The sequence below is a fragment of the Typha angustifolia genome, chromosome 7 (assembly GCF_048772165.1).
Source record: "Typha angustifolia cultivar Huaian chromosome 7, ASM4877216v1, whole genome shotgun sequence".
Lineage (NCBI taxonomy): Eukaryota > Viridiplantae > Streptophyta > Magnoliopsida > Poales > Typhaceae > Typha > Typha angustifolia.
Window position 1 is genome coordinate 14,276,006 of NC_133245.1, and position 16,726 is coordinate 14,292,731.

The window sequence follows — 16,726 nt, forward strand, 5'->3', positions numbered from 1 at the left end:
TTACTAAGAAGAAATAGACTTTTTAGTGTGAACTTACGTACAATAAAAAAAATTGATGTTACTATAACACCGTGCATGATTAAGCAACGGCTCTTAATCATAGGAATCAAAGATAAAAACATGCATATATTTTTTTAATTGTAGATTGAAAATATAGTCAAGGAAAAAGATATTAAATAAACTGGGCTTAGATTAGTTGCCGCTCTCATCGTGCTCGCTTAAATTCAAATGGTAGGCAAATATTCTAGAGATAGTTCTTGTGTTAATTTATATTGCATAGATAATATGACTTGGTAACTTAAGTAAAATTTGTTATTACAGTTTCGTTGATTATACCCTAAAATGATTTAATTTAGTCGAACCCAAAACCACCCAAACCACGTCGAAATATTGAATGGAAATAAGGCCGCGATATCTTTCTGCCATTAATTATATCCTTTTAGAATATTTACTTTTCTCCCTTCATGCTTTTATAGGGAATTTTTAATAAGTTTTTATTTAAATTTATTATTAAATAGGATGGTCTAATTCAACAATATTTTTATTTGTTCCTAAAATTGATCAGCGTTATATATATATATATATATTATTTTAACTTACTGTTTTAGTAGTTAAATAAAAAATTATTTGGCAATACAAATAAAAATATTAATTAATTAATTATTTTAATTATTTTAATTATTTTGATAAAATAATTTAGAATAGTAGGTCAAAAAACTCTGCCATAGGTGAGCATGTACTTACCGTAGTCTGCCATCTATTATGCTTGAGGTGTGATCTGGGATACAGTTTCCATCCATGCCTATATCCAGCATCGTACATATATCATATTAATGTTCCGTATAACGAGTGGAATTTGAAATAAAAGAACCAAAAGTCAAACGTGCCATCATCTTATTGGCTGTTTCCTCACCCACGCTTGACGGCCCATCGTAGCCGTCTATAAGAGTTGGCAGAAAATATGGACGGCCGTAATAAGAGCCAACACCTGGTGCCTGTTTGGAAGAAATCACGAACAAGCTCTTCAGCCAGCATCAGATCAGTATATATATATACTCTCTCCCCTCTCTCTCTCTCTCATCTACACCACTAGTCAAAGAAACCCGTTCCAGTTTCCACTACTCTCTCCGCCTCTACGGCGACGCCGAAGACGTCGCGATTGGAGAAGAAGTGGTGGTGGCATTCCATCAAACAGGTGATATTCCTCCTTCTAGACTCGATCATTAGCACTTCTCTCCCATTGTTTTGTTTCTAATAAAAAGTCGTCTTCTTCTTCTTCTTTCGCATTGAAGCTTCCCTTGTTTCAGTATCTTCAAATTTTCTTGTCCTGCCGAGATTTTTGCTGCCAAAAGATGAAGTTTTTCTTTGGTTAACCATCACCAATTCAACGGTGGGGGAGTATAAACAAAAATAAAATTAAAATTCGAAACCCTCACTTTAAAACGCCCTCTCTCTCTCTCTCTCTCTTTGTTTTTTTTTTTTTTCACTATTACCTGTGGTGACTTTAAACACCTCGATTGATGGAAACTTTTCTTTTCCCTTTTCTGATTTCTTTTTCCGTTTCAATTTTCGTTCACATGATTAGCGCGGCGGGTTCCGATTATTTTGCCGCTTGTCTAGGGATTCACGCACAGCTTATTGGTTTCAAATTTATTTATCCCATTAATGACTGTTGAAAGCGCTGTCAAATTTATCCTATCTAGCGTCACATTCTGTAGCAGTGCAGGCATAGGCGTAGCCGTATAGGAAGCGACATATCGACTAGTAGTCAAAATCCACTCATCAAGAAATCCTCTTCTTTTGCGTGTTGCCGTTCGCTTCTCGGATAACCCGCTCTAATCCTCGGATAACTCGCTCGTATTCAGATGGCGACGACCGTTGAGACAACCACGGCTACAAGCTGTCACCAACCGTGTCGGTCATCCACGTGTCCGCCTTGGCTTCAAGCGGCTCTTGCAGGTTAACGATGATGCACCTCTCTCTCTCGCTATGCTTGTTCTGGGATTTTGGTTCAGAGTTTTGCTTTTCTAGTTCACGCTTATATCTGGAAAAAGGATGGGCATTCTTTATTATAGCTTACACTGGGATGGGAAGTTTAGTAGCTGCGGAGGGAAATAAATAAAGGGTGCAGAATAGATTCGAGAATAAGAAATCACGAGATATTTGTTTCCATTAGAGTAGATAACAGTGAAGAAGGGATGGATTGCTTACTTTCTTGGGCGAGCTACTTTGCATGAATTATTTCTTTTTCTCTTCATGAACAATGTGGGTAGTTTCTGATCTAGGATTTGAAATTTGAAATTTGGAAAATATTGGGCATATGTCAAATCGTCGTTACTTTTTGTGAGAACTCTTTATTAACTTGTAATCGTAGTAAGATTTTAAACAATATCAAATAGTGGATTCAAGCCGGATAAGAAAAAAAAAGTTATCCAGTAAAATTTGGATTTTATTTATAAAGCAGATATAGAGAAGCGGGTCCGAGCACTCGCGGTGACGTTACCGGACGAGGACGACTCCCACTGCTTCGCGGAGCGCGCGGAGAATTACTACCAGAAGCGTCCCCAGTTGCTCTCCCTCCTCCGCGATCTCCACAACCGTTACCTCTACCTCGCCGACCGCTACAGTCAATCCCTCCTCAGATCCCATCACCACCAACGTAAACAGATCACTTCCGTCCAGTTCGAATCCGACGACGATGGCGACCCCATCGACTTCGCCTCCTCCTACTCCGACGCCGAGAGCTCCCTCTCCTTCCAACTTCCGCCTCCGGCCTCCACCCCCGCCGCCGGCGAACTCGATAGGATCGTGGCGGAGCTGGTGATGGCGGCGGTGGAGCGCGACCTCCTCGCGGCGGAGGCGGCGGAGCTGGATCGGCAGCGATCGGAGTCCTCCCGCAAGATCGAGCTCCAGGGGAGCCTACTCGAGGTGTTGGAATCGGAGCGGATGGTGCTGCTGACGGAGAATGCGAGGCTGGGGTTCGAGGAAGCTGCGGCGGAGGAGGCGACAGCGGCAATGGCGGCGGAGTTAGCCTACATGCGGCGGAAGGCGACGGAGCTGGCGAGGATGGTGGTGAAGCTGAGGGAAGATCACCGGGTGTGTATCATGGGTCGTCGGATCGAGGGCTTGCAGAAGCAGATCTACGGGCTGGAGAAGAGGAACCGGGAGTGCTCCAATGAGATGGCGAGGAAGGAGGCGGAGATGAAGCTGGACCGGGCGGAGATGGACTGGCTCAGGGAGGAGAACCGCCGGCTCGAGGAGACGGCGAAGAGGAGGAGGAGGAGGAGGGGAAAAGCGAAAGGGTGGGGTTGGGTGAGGAAGATGGAGTGGAGCCCATGCGTGCCGCACGTGGAGAAAGGGAAAGGCGGGTGGTTTTGCTTGTAGGTTGGTCACGTGAGGGAAGGCGTGCGTTATATTGGTTGACTTGTTTTTGTATAGGTAGTGTACTAGTGTAGTAGATAAATAGTATATCTTGGACTTTTGTAATTGGAGAACACTTTATCTAATCACTTTGGGAATTGGCGTAATAGGATAATTAGATACTATCTTAATCACAATGTAGTTCATACAAGTTTCAAGCCACATTGATTTGATGATGGTAAGGATAGCTTATTTAATAATCTGGTTATGATAGTTAAACAAACTATGCTTAAATTTTAAACATTTAAACTTAGTATAGTTCATATGTAGTTAAAACTTCAGGGTGGACCACATGGAACTTTTAAGTATATTTTTTTTATCTCTAGTCTGGAGGCTATAGGCAGTATAGAGGTTGGACTATTGGTTAGTCCTCTTAAGAAATAGGTCACATTTGATAATTAAACCCATGAGCTACAATTAGGGGTGACTATATAGGGTTAAACACAAACAAGTCTTGTTTATTAAACGACTTAAATATTTTAAATATTAATATGACCCATTTAACTTGTTTAATAAACATATTGTATTTCTTTACACAACACGATTAACTCGTTTATACAATACAAAACTTTACCAATTTATAAGCTTACTAACTAGACTAAAAAAAAAATATATCACACAATGACACAAATTCAAATCCAACATATTTACAATATTATGACAATATGTAGTAAAAAAAAAAATTCAACTGGCTCAGCATTCGATGATGGAGGCGTCGTCGGAGTTGGCGAAGCGATAACGGAGATCAAGGTATCGGCGGTGGCAAGGTTCTAGGAGCAGACCTCCATGGAGTCCCAACTTTGGCTCCTTGAGCTTTGGATCTGCCGAGGAAGATGAGGCGAGAGAGGCGGTCAGAGCGGCTGAAGACGAAGAGGCAGAGATGACGTCAGAGAGGAGGTTGCTCCTTTAGCGTCCCCTAGACCTTCGAATTTGTCAAGGAAGATGACATGGCGGAGGCAGGAAGGGACCTAGTCAATGCGACCAGAGAGGCGGTTGGAGGAGAGTGAGAGGTAGTGGAGGGAGGAGGGATGGGTGGGGATGTTGTCGGAGAGGAGAGTGATAGGTAACAGAGGGGAGTGAGAGGTAGCATTAGGGAGCATGGTTGTCGATTATGGAGAGTGAGAGATAGATAGTAGAGCGGAGAGGATAAGGGTGGATTGTGATTTGATAGATGTGGCTAGGTGAGATGGTGAGTGTGAGATATGGTAAGTAAAGTTAGAAGTTTTGTCTATATATATTAACGGGTTGTAGGTTGGTGAGGTCAACCCGTATACTTAAACGAGTCAAACATGTTAAAATGGGTCACTAGTATAAACTTGAATACAATCTGATTATTAATTGGATTAAGCGGGTTGATCTTTTTACGACCCGAATTCAATTAAACTAAATCGAAACGCAATTAAGAATAGAGCTATCAGATTGAGATATCGCGTCGAGTCAATATTTGCTACCCCGCCTACAATGGTGTCAAACTACACTAAGGTACCTTTTAGAGGAAATCCTAAACCACTTATTCTTATCTTGCTCTTTTGCTAGGTCATGCGTGGCTCATAGACTGCCGTCCGATCTATGGATGTGATAGACACATCATGTTGGCTAAAATATCAGTCATGCTAAAGCATATTTGGAAGCATAGGAACAATGCATGCTTAAATTCTGTTTACGAACTTGCTACTTTTATCTAAGAGTGCACTTTTGTCTTGACGTATGAATAGATGATAGCATTACCATCTACCCCACCCTTCGCCTGGTTCCTTTAAGTTGAATGCCAATAGTTCATTCTCAGGCTCTAAGTCGAAAGGGTAGTCTGAAGGGTTTCATTCTTTACTCTCCATTTGATTTCTCGATAACGATCAGTAGTCGCTTCGGCCTGTGCCACATTCCACGTTTGTCCATTGAAGCCTCAGCCTTCAAAGACAGCCTGCTATATGTAAGAGATAGAAATATTACTCACTCGGAAGTTGACATTTATTCACTACTCCTCCTAGTAAACTTCATGAAGGGCCTCAACTGAATTCCCTGGTCCTCTAGTTCTTGGATACTATAATTGACGATTGCTTGTATCTAAGCTCATTGTATCATTGTTTTAAAATTAACTATCTATACTGTGAAGCTAACGAAGCAGCTGATCGGCTAGCCTATTATAATAGAATCATGAGATTTGGATGTACCTAGGAGGGCTCTTCCCTGATACTTTGATATGAGTTTTGCATGCTGATATTTTAGGGCACTTACTATAATGGTGAAAGTGTAAGTAATACTATTCCATTTCTTCTTCTCTTTTCCAAAAAGTAACTATAATTTGCCCAATAATTTTTTAATTAGCTCAACCATTTTTCGGTTGGAACTCACCATCAAACCAACTCATCACTTTTATCCCTACTACCTTGTTGTAGAAACACATTGGAACAGAAAAAAAGAAAGAGAAAAGAACACCTACTTCCAAACTATCAATAGCCCATGGAATCGTCGTGCAGAAAGCTTCGACATCAATAAAACCTCAAGCAATCAAACACTGCCTCATTCTTTCAAACCTCGAACTTGTCAATGGAGAAGAAGGTTTTGGGTAGAGAAGAAGGCCTGTTAGCATGCCCACGTCTCTTCTTCGTAGCCCTGGGCATTGCCCTCGTCTTCATGGATCCATTCCGTCTGGGCCCACTTGGTGGGATCGACTACCAGCCCGTGAAGCATGAGATCGCACCGTACAAGAAGGTCATGCAAGAGTGGCCTAGAGACAACCGGAGCCGGCTGAGGTTAGGGAAGCTTGAGTTCGTCGACGAGATCTTCGGGCCCGAGTCGATCGAGTTTGACCGCGAGGGGCGAGGGCCGTATGCCGGCTTGGCCGACGGCCGCGTCGTCCGGTGGACGGGGGAGAGCATAGGGTGGGAGACGTTTGCACTCGTTAATCCAAACTGGTGAGTGTGTACTCTTTCAGATACTAACGCCTCTTTGGTTTGAATACATTCTATAGATATAGACATATATGAAAATAATTATAATTTTTTGACATGCGTTCTAACTTAATGAATCTCAAAATACAATATATTAACTTAGATTAGTACATAAAAACTCTATGTTATTAAAAAGATATGTTAATGCAATATCTTCAGAAACGTCGTGCTAAAATAACTTTTTATGTGAATATTTTCGTGTTTAAATCATAGTACTAAGAGTACCTTTTAGAATGCCTAAAATATCTAAAGGGGGTTATATTATAATTCATTAAATTTCCACTTCCCTCAGAAACAAATAGTATTATGAGAATTATGAGAGAGAGATGTTAATCATAAAAATTAGTAAAATATTGGGGTTATTTAAAATTTCTCCCACAAGAGTCAAAATTGTGTTATTTGAAAGGTCTGAGAAAATATGTGCAAATGGTGTGGAGTCGACGACGCCAAAGCAGCATCCGAAGGAGAAATGGTGCGGGCGACCTCTCGGCCTAAGGTTCAACAGAGACACCGGCGAGCTCTACATCGCCGACGCCTATCACGGCCTAATGGTCGTCGGGCCGAACGGCGGCGTCGCAACTCCTCTAACGACGAGCGCGGACGGGAGCCCAATTCTCTTTGCTAACGACTTGGATGTTCACAGCAATGGGTCTATTTTTTTCACTGATACAAGCATGAGATATAACAGAAGGTGAGAGTTTTTTAAGCTGGGAGCCCAATTATTTTGTAGTTCTTGTGATGGATCTTCTAAGTAGTGTTTGTTTGGTACTGTCAGAGATCACTTTTACATATTATTGGAAGGAGAGTCTACAGGAAGGCTGCTAAGGTATGATCCCTTGTCTAGAACTACACATGTTGTTCTGAAGGGATTGGCGTTTCCAAATGGAGTGCAGATATCAAAGGATCAGAGGTTTATTCTTCTTACAGAGACCACCAATTGCAGGCAATTCTTCTTCTTCTTCTCTCTCATTGTTTATGAAAGACTTTCGTAATTATGTATCCTTTTTTATAGCTCAATTCTATGTCTACTTTCAGGATAATGAGGTACTGGCTTGAGGGTCCAAGAACAGGCCAGTTGGAGGTCTTCGCCGACTTGCCCGGCTTCCCGGACAACGTGAGACTGAACGACAAAGGAGAATTCTGGGTGGCGATCGACTGTTGCCGGACTCCGGTGCAAGAGGTGTTCTCCAACAACCCATGGATGAGGAGCATGTACTTCAGGATTCCATTAAAGATGAGCTTTCTTGCGAGGCTCCTTGGGATGGAGATGTACACCGTTGTCTCGCTCTTTGATGAGGAGGGGAGGATACTGGAGGTGCTTGAAGACAGAGGGGGTGAAGTGGTGAAGCTGGTCAGTGAGGTGAGGGAGGTGGATGGGAAGCTATGGATTGGAACTGTGGCTCATAACCATATTGCAACTCTTCCTTATCCTTAGTTATTTTTAGTTAGCTTAAAATGGTACTTGAGATACTATTTTCCTTCTCCTAAGTCAATGTAATATGCTAATTAACTCCTGTGTTCTAGTAACCAAAACCACCATGTAGCTTATTTCAAGATTGTGATTTCCACACTATAGATGATTTTCTTTTCTTTATATATATAAATATATATATATATATATATATATATATAATTATGTATTAGTATATTCATTCATGGTGCTTCTTTTCAATCCCAAGTAATATTAGACTAAATAAAAAAAGTGAAAAAAGAAAACTTTCAATTCAAAAATTCTCTGTACTTGTTTTATTATATTTAAGAAAATATCTTTGCATTCTTCTATGGAAACTTTTGCTATAATTACTAGCTAATACCAACACAAAACACTCACAAGGAAAATCTAAATCTTTTAAAGAAAAAGTAAAAATCTAAACAACCACCCACTCCAAACTCATGATCCACCGCTCAACGCTGCATTGACCTTGGCGTAGTCAACTCTAGACAAGAACTTCATGCAAATAGGCGGCTTCACCTTCCCCAGAGCCAGCAACGACGCCGGCAGCGACCAGATCCCATCACCGCATATCAGGCCCGACGCGACCGCCGGCGCGAAAGCGTCAGCGTGCGGTCGGTTTGTCCTCTCCCACAAGAACAATATCAAACTCCCCAGACACATGTCGATCGTAAAATACGCCCCTACGAAGAACGGCACAGCCATCCCCATGGCATAAGGGATGAACTTGTAGACCCTCCAATTCTTGTACTTGGCGAAGGTCCTCAGCGCGTTGAGCATGAAGGAGGCCAAGAAGAAGCCGAGGCAGAAGTTGAGGCAGTGGCTGGGGAGGGAGGAGAAGCCCTCGGAGCCGATGAAGGCGATCCCACGGTAGAGGCTGGCGTAGGGGGCCGGGTAGGCAGAGCCGTCGGCGCCAAGGGGGAAGGCTTTGTAGAAGATCCAGAAGACGGAGGGGGCGATGACGCAGCCCATGGCGGTGCCGACAACCTGGCTGACGAACATGGAGCGCGGCGAGGCGAGGGTGAGGTACCTGAAAACATACAAAAATATTAGCTTTTAGGATTATTCCTCGACTGAGTATCTATACAAAGTGAGTTCATTTTTACCCAGTCTTGAAGTCTTGCATGAGGTCGGAGGCCGTGGAGACGATACTCATCATGACTCCGCAAGCAGCCAATCCGGCGATGATACCGCCGTTTGCGGTGCCGACCCACGCGCCGAAGATAAAGATGGCGAGCTTGCCGTAGCTCGACGCCAGCGACCAGTCGGTGAGGCCGCAGCCGTAGGAGTTGCAAAATGCCAACGCAGGAGCGATCAAGTAGGTAATAATAATATGGTAAAACCTAAGCTGTGGAAATATCCGCGGGACCGTAATAATGGAAATAACAGCAAGGACGACATAGCCGGCCGCGACGAGCCAGAAAGGTATCGGATCTCGGAGGAAAAGCTTGGTTCTTCGCCGCTCGTCGAAGGTCACGCCGAGGGTGTCCGGCGACGACGGGCGGTCGCCGACAACAGGGATGATGGCATCGTGATGCTTGCGTTTCTTGTATATGTCATAGGAGCTACGGAAGACTACTATGATGAAATTGCAGAGGCCATCTCCTAGTATCATGGCAATGGGTACGAATACTTTGTAACCTTTCTCGCCTCTTAAGCTGCTCGGGCTAAGGTCGGCAGGATACCAAGTCCCCTTTTTGGTCTCAATGCATGGCCACAGGATGCCCCATGAGATGATGGCTCCTAGTAGCAAGGAGATGTTTACCATGTATGGGCATATCATTCCGACTCCAACATAGGTTGCAGAGAAATCGAAGTAGAACCTGGAAGCATGATAGAATACTAAGTAGACGACTGTGATAAGAAATGTATAAATTTCTTAGCATTCTCTGAATGAGGCTTACGAATTAGTGTAGGCTTTGAGACCCAGAGAAGGGAAATTTAGGAAGCCACAGTCATCCCCTGCAGTATAAAACCATTGGAAGAAAGACCAGAAGAAACTAGCACCGAATGATTTGAACAAAACGCCCACTTGTTTCCTATCAAAGGAAAAAAAAAGAAAAGAAATCAAATTTGTTTCAAACTAATTACAAGTACAGAGTACTAGGGTTTACTTTGCAAGCTTGGCTCCATGGGGTGTGTGAAAGCTATTGATGAGGTGAGCAGTAGCAGTACCACTTGGATAGGTCAACTTATACCCAATGATCATGATCTAGAAAACAAAAAACCAAATAATTGCAGCATAATGTGATACAAATATATATTTATAGATTAATTATCAAACAAATCGCCAAGATTAGTAGTACCTTCCTCATGGGGACGACGGAAAATAATCCGACGAAGCTAACGACGAACATGAATCCGATCATCCAGCCTAGCGAAAGGTTCTTCACGTTCGCGGGGATCGTCGCACCCTCCTTCTGTTGATCGGCGACGACGCTGGTCATCCCAAGAATGTAGGATCCAAAACCACCTGAGTAATTAATTGAGATTAATACCCTAAGACTTCAACTACAAAATGGAATTCGCGAATGTTTGCAAGATAATTCTACTTTATTATCACCCTGGCAAATATGACACCAAAATCTATACTATTTACAAACGAAGGCTCCTCTGGCTTCAACTCTGTTCCATTAATTATTATACATTTCCAAAATCGCATGACGAACTAATACCAGATTGCTTCAAAATACGCACTCTTGATCCATATAAAGAATTAAAAAAAAAAAGAATCGAGTTAATAGATCGTTTGAGATCGGGAAAAAATTACCACTAAACGCGATCCCAGAGCACGCGACGACGCAAGTCTGGATGACGGTGTTCTCCTGGCGAGTGAAGGGCTGCTTCAGAATCCCTAGCTTCTCCAACGCCGTAGTCCAAGTCTTCACAAAGAAGAAGCCTAGCAACCCAGCCGAGACGTTCATGGAAGGGATGATACCGGTGGTGAGATTAAGCTTCATCACCACGAAGCTGAGGAAGAAACCTAACACGAGGCTGACGACGAAGGCCCGGACGGTAAGCTGCTCCCTCCACGTCGGCACCGGCTTGCCCTCGAACACCTGCTCCACCGACATCCCCCGATCAGTCTCGGAGATCGTGTGATGGCCGCCGCCGCCGCCGTCAGTATCTTTAGCATTCCTCTCGAGTTCGATCTCCATTTTGGTGGGAGGAAGTGATGGAGGAGTCGATCAGGGAAAAGGAAAATAGATGGAGAAGAGAAGGGATAGATAAGTTTTTGAGGACTCTGGGATTTGTTATCGAGATTTATAGTTATCTAAGATTTATAGTTATATTTGCGGAGTCCAGAGGAATAGGGAGAGATTTTGGGATAGTTTGGAAAAGAGGCGGGAGAAATTGATGGGATTGGTTTGTTACGGGTCTGCTGATGACCAGATCTAAGTTAGATTTTTATTTTAATTTTTAATTTTTAATTTTATTTTTCATGTTCTTCTTATTGAATTGCGTATATATATATATATATATATATTCTTCAAAGCTTATTTTGGATAACTCTATAAATTTTAAACTATTTAAATGAAAGGTATCTTTGTCTTTCTTTTTATTAAATAAAATGGAATTTAATTGATGGTTATCTTTCGTAGGATTCAAGAAAGGCTTTTGCATAATTGTCGCTCAAAGCTTTTAAAATATTATATCTCTCACTAAAATCTTTCAATTATTTAGGATTGATATTATGGTTAGTTTTTATTGAAATATTCATCCATTTTTTTCCTTGAATTTAAAATTTAAAATATTTATCAACAATTGGTGTCTCACGTAAAAGGAGATAATCTTTTATTATACTACGACATTGGTAAAATAGAATAGTTTTTAAATCATATGAAAAATCTATCCAAGGCTAAAATAGTTTTTTTAGTTTAACTTTAGTTTTAATCATAGATTTAACTAACAAAACAATCTTTTTAAAAGAGCAAATAAAATTATGATATTTTAGAAATTCATTGACAGTTATTTAAAAATATTATTAGAAAATATCGATATAAAAACTAAGTGAATCATAGTATTTTAATTGTCATACATTATACTATCGTTAACTGGCTAGGCTGGCAAACTGCATGACTACAGGTGTCACATAGAAAGCTGAATACTTCAATTGCAAGCTGATAGAATCATAGAAAAGAAGAAGGAAAGGAAAATGTGATACAACCATATTATATTCCAAGATAGAGTGGCACATCTTCAGTTATGAGATTACTAGATATTACTAAATCATTAAAAAAGAAAAAAAAAAGGTTAAGAACATATAATGGTTATAATATTTGGGTAAGTAGCCAGTGCAATTTTCCATTAAAAAAATAATGGTTATAATATTTGGTCACATCTCATGAAGTGAGTTTTATTCTATATTTTGCCACGAATAACATACGAGAGTTGAAACAACAAGCATATATCGTATCACAGAGAGAAGTCTAAATATTCCATCACATACCAACAACAGTTAGCCCCACCAAAATTATACCAGAGAGTAGAGACTTCTAAAACTCTTACTCTAAGAGAAAAAGGGAAAAAAAGAATTTGGATGGACTTCATGCATAACAAACGCCTGCACTTATTGTCGTCATTCAAATGCATAATGCTACCACCAAATGTACACTAGACATTGTGTTCTATCAGGCAGTCCATGCATGCATGATAGATGTAGTCATTCTAACTCAGTGCTGCCATGCTTTAAGAAAAAGGTTTTCACTACCCCAAACCAAGAACAACCTTAATATTCAGAAAAGATGACCATTCTAGTATCATCTAGCAAGAACAAACTGTTAAATTTGCAAATGTTTAAGAACATACGCTGAACAAGAAGAGACTGACCAGAGGGCATATATATTCTAGACTTACCGAGACGAAGCACTAATATAAGACTGACAGAGGTTGACTCCAGCTTGAGATGTTGAAGTCCACTAGGTCAAGGAACCAAGATCTCATTTCGGCTACAGATCCAGGTTAGAAGATTCTTCTCCAATGGAACCAAACTTCCTGATTCTTGAGATGAGTAAGGTGATGAATTCAAACAATAATAACACTGAAGTCTGTTATAGTCACCAAGCGAACATAAATCTGTCTGCATTGGGAAGAGATTCTAACATATTGATAATCATAATCACAACAATACTAACTACAAGGATAAAAGAGCGAATTACAAACTATACTTTGAATTACAATGCTAAGTGCTCTAAGAGATAAAGGTCATCGTCACATACAGCAACCTCAGTCAGAATTGCCTAAAATTTCCCAGTTTCCTGCTTAGCCTTTGAATCACGATTAATTATACAAAAGCAGTTTATTCACTGAAGAAAAACACCAGCCTCAAAATAGTCTTCCTTAACTACCTGAATAAGAAGAAATTGTTTCATACTCTACTTTGCATTACAAAACTAAGAAAGTGCTCTACGAGTCAGCAAAGGCCATCACATTGCACAACCTTATGCATAATTGCCTACAATTTGCCAATCTCCTACTTAGTATTTGAATCATGCTTTATTATACCGTATCATTTACTTAGTAAGCTAGTCATAGAACTTCAAATTTGTTTATGATCAGTTGAAGCAAAACACTACTGCCTTAATATATTCTTTAGGTTACATGTAAGCTGGAAAGTCCTCTTCTGATGAATCACTTACAGGACCATCTTACTTGTCCGCGCTATCTAATCAAACTGTATGCATTCTCATACACCATGGTCATTGGGATTGCTCCACCACTCATTGCATTGTCGTCTGTTCTGATCTCATTTCTTCTTCCAACACCTTCAAATCCTTGAGTTCTCTTCTGTAATGTCAATATCCTATTTGCATGTTTGGCTGGTTCTGATAGAAGCTTCTTGTAAAGGCGATTAGGTCATCAACTCAAAGACCAATATAAACTATCATGCAAAAAGTAAATGCTGGACTTGCATGCCTTTGACTAACATCAATTCCTTAGTTTCATGTTGTTTTAGAAGTCTTTCAGAATCCACATTAACCACTGCCATGGTGATAAATGTCTTTACTACAGTGAAGCATAAAACATTTATTCTGATAGTGTCTCATATGACAACTAGACAAAAGAAAGGTCAAAAGACTGGGTAATTTAGAACTTAGTTTATGACTAATTGCTGATATGGAACATTATAGTATCTTTCTAGTATTTAATTTACAGAAATGGCAAATGAAGCAGAGAGGACATGAGAAAGAGAAAAAAAAATTAACGTAGACTGAGGTACTATTACCAATCCATCATCAGGCTCATATTTACAAAGAGAGGCTCTTCTGTCCAAGATAAAATCCTACCTAACTATTAAATGATACCTCCTCTCTGAATCATTAGTCTGAACAGGAGTCCTAAAATGAACTTCACCCGCAAACTACTATCCAGGGGCATTATTCAGTCTATGCTGCCTTGAACTCTTCAAGATACTCATGCTTCTGGTGCTTGGAATTGCTTAAAGTATAGAGACCTCTTAAGTGCATACAATAATCAAGATGCATAATTAGATTCGTAACAAACCAAATACCAGAGTTCATGATAAGCAGATGAAAATTGACAGCTTCTAAGAAGTGATCCTATTTAGTATTTCCAGTGTACAGATAACTGGCACCATGGATTGCCATCTTGGCAGTATTGGCATGCGGCATTGGGTGCCACGGGCACAAAAATTCTTGGCTCACAGAAAGGAGAATACGAGAATACTTCCACACTAAATCTCAACCTGAGGCTAAGACCTGATCAATGGCGGTGAACAATATCAGCATTGAATACAACGATTTTAGAGTCAATTAAAGGCTTCCACCAAAGAAGATTCCAGCCACTACAAGTTCAATCATGTTCAACCATCACAGAAAGGGATAAGCAACAGGACTTTTGAGACGAACAAATAGCAATGAAATTGCACAAATTAATGACATTACTTTTCATCAAAGTGTCAGCCGTGATTGGCCAATTGGAAAACAAGCCAGACATCAAACAAGATTAGAACAAAAGGAGTTTGCAGACAAAAGTATGATTCAACTGGAAGAATGTGAAACTAACTAAGGTCTCAATTTGTGAAGACCAATGAAAAGTGGTCTCATAGAATACATAGTTATATCTCTGGGAGCAACACCAAAATTTTATCAAATTTCTAAACAATGTCCAAAAGAACAATGCAGCCATAACAAATGCCATAGGAGAAACCAACTTATACAGCCGAATATAAAAGGATTAGCTAATCAAACCCTATATAATGCCATAAGAGAAGAAACTTAGCTGGCTCCCTTTCACCATCTTCCTCGATGTATGAACTATCATGATCTTAGTCATTGATGTACCCCTCCTTGCGCCCTTCAAACCCCGGACGAATGAGCTTCTTCTCCCTCTTCTCAATTCGCCTCATCTTCTTCTGATGGATCCTCTCCCTAATATTCTCTGTCCTCGTCTTCTGCTTCTCTGCCCTGACCTTACCCACACCTTCCATCCTCTCCTTCCACTTCTCTGCGTGCTTCTGTTGCCTCTTCTTCTCCTTCTTTATACTCTCCTTCAACAGCTTTGGGTCATCATGCACCTTCGCCCCAGAAGCCCTACTCACAGCCGCCTTCCATGAGTGCTTCTTGGAGACCTCCTCCCCCTTATCAGGATCCTTCTTCGCCTCCTCCAGCTTCCTCGCCCTCTCCAACTCCTTCTGTTTGGAAAGCTTCCTCTTTTTCTTCCTCTTATCATCTACACCATCTATCTTAACCTTCCCAAACGACAAATCCATCGAATTTGCCTTCGTCTTTATCTTCTCATCATCCTCCTCCTCCCGCTTCCGTTTTTTCGTAGAACCAGACTCTTCGTCTTCTCCCTCTTTATTTTTCTTGCCCTTGTTCTTCTTTGGTTTCTGCTTCTTCGGTTTCTTGGGCTTGTTCTGGGATTCAGGCCGGGTGTTGCGCCCAGCTCGGAGGTCGGCGATGCGTCTATGGAGGCGTTCACGGAGCTCCTCGTAAGTTACCGACCGCTTGTCATCCGACATCACCGGAGGCCGAGACTTATCCATCTCCATCTCTACCTCCACCTCCATATCATCCTCCTCCTCCTCCTCCTCCTCATCGTCCTCTTCCTCGCTCTCTTCACTGCTAGGGTTCGATTTGGCGTCATCGGAGACCGATTTCTTGAGGAGGTCGAGAGTGGAGGTTGGGGTGGACGGGTCTAAGCGAGCACGACGAGCTTTCTTGAGGTTTTCGCGCGATTGGATCTTAGCGGAGGCCTTGGCAGCCTTGGAGAGGCCTTGATACCACGGCTTGTCGTCGTCGGCGGTGGGGAGGTAGAAACGTGCGGGGATGAGCTCCACGAGACGGTCGAAGAAGAGGGAGTGGTCGTGGATTAGGGCTTTGAGATCGGGTCCTAGAAGTGAGGTGGCGGCGGAGGAGGAGGAGATAAGTGTTTCTGAGGCGGCGCCCCCGGCGGAGGTGGTGGTGGACTTCTTCTTCTTCATGGTGTCGCCCTAGGGATTGAGATGTTAAAAGGTTGGGGCAAACACTTATATTACGACGTTGGAGTAAGCTGAACAAAACTAGCTATAGGTCGTAGCAAACATCTGATACCGGTTTACCCAGTTTTGGACCAAACTAGCCCTCTCCCAAACAAACTTAATACTAAAATAAGTCTATTTTACTCTAATAGCCATAGAGTGCTTCACTTTTATTTTTTTTAAAAATATTAAATAATTTATTATCTATTTTATGATTTACATCCGTTTTTAATAATTTTATAATGTAACGCTTATATTTTTTTCCATAATTTTTATTAAATAGTCTAAAATAATATTAAACAGTACTAGCAAAAATATTTTATAATAATATATTGAAAATATTGATAAGAATAATATTTTACTTAGAAGATAAAACTAAAAAGTGTTTTGGTACTAAATTTATAAGTGGGCTAGTTTAGA

The 16,726-nt window shown here is 41.1% G+C and overlaps 3 protein-coding genes across 6 annotated transcripts; 2 read left to right on the forward strand and 1 right to left on the reverse strand.

Annotated features, from left to right (window-relative positions):
* Window positions 1-1,078: 1,078 nt before the first annotated feature.
* Window positions 1,079-3,562, forward strand: LOC140762710 (kinase-interacting family protein-like). 4 transcript variants are annotated; one of them, XM_073100616.1, is made up of 3 exons: window positions 1,079-1,195; window positions 1,722-1,959; window positions 2,465-3,559. In XM_073100616.1, exons 2-3 carry the CDS (start codon window positions 1,866-1,868, stop codon window positions 3,382-3,384), a joined length of 1,014 nt encoding a protein of 337 aa, XP_072956717.1. In that variant the 5' UTR covers window positions 1,079-1,195; window positions 1,722-1,865; the 3' UTR covers window positions 3,385-3,559. The 4 variants fall into 4 exon arrangements, with proteins under 4 accessions (XP_072956717.1, XP_072956721.1, XP_072956720.1 ...); XM_073100620.1 differs by having other exon boundaries at window positions 1,080-1,195; window positions 1,727-1,959; XM_073100619.1 differs by having other exon boundaries at window positions 1,089-1,195; window positions 1,719-1,959.
* A 2,342-nt stretch (window positions 3,563-5,904) lies between these two features.
* On the forward strand, window positions 5,905-8,027 carry LOC140763405 (protein STRICTOSIDINE SYNTHASE-LIKE 13). Its single transcript, XM_073101586.1, has 4 exons — window positions 5,905-6,335; window positions 6,778-7,062; window positions 7,147-7,314; window positions 7,407-8,027. The coding sequence occupies exons 1-4, from the start codon at window positions 5,968-5,970 to the stop codon at window positions 7,804-7,806; spliced, it is 1,221 nt and encodes a 406-aa protein (XP_072957687.1). The 5' UTR covers window positions 5,905-5,967; the 3' UTR covers window positions 7,807-8,027.
* Window positions 8,028-8,128: 101 nt separating this feature from the next.
* On the reverse strand, window positions 8,129-16,341 carry LOC140762711 (probable metal-nicotianamine transporter YSL7). The gene is made up of 7 exons (XM_073100622.1): window positions 15,845-16,341; window positions 10,595-10,886; window positions 10,131-10,297; window positions 9,939-10,036; window positions 9,729-9,863; window positions 8,931-9,647; window positions 8,129-8,854 (listed from the first exon to the last, which is right to left on the reverse strand). The coding sequence occupies exons 1-7, from the start codon at window positions 16,268-16,270 to the stop codon at window positions 8,263-8,265; spliced, it is 2,427 nt and encodes an 808-aa protein (XP_072956723.1). The 5' UTR covers window positions 16,271-16,341; the 3' UTR covers window positions 8,129-8,262.
* Window positions 16,342-16,726: the final 385 nt, after the last annotated feature.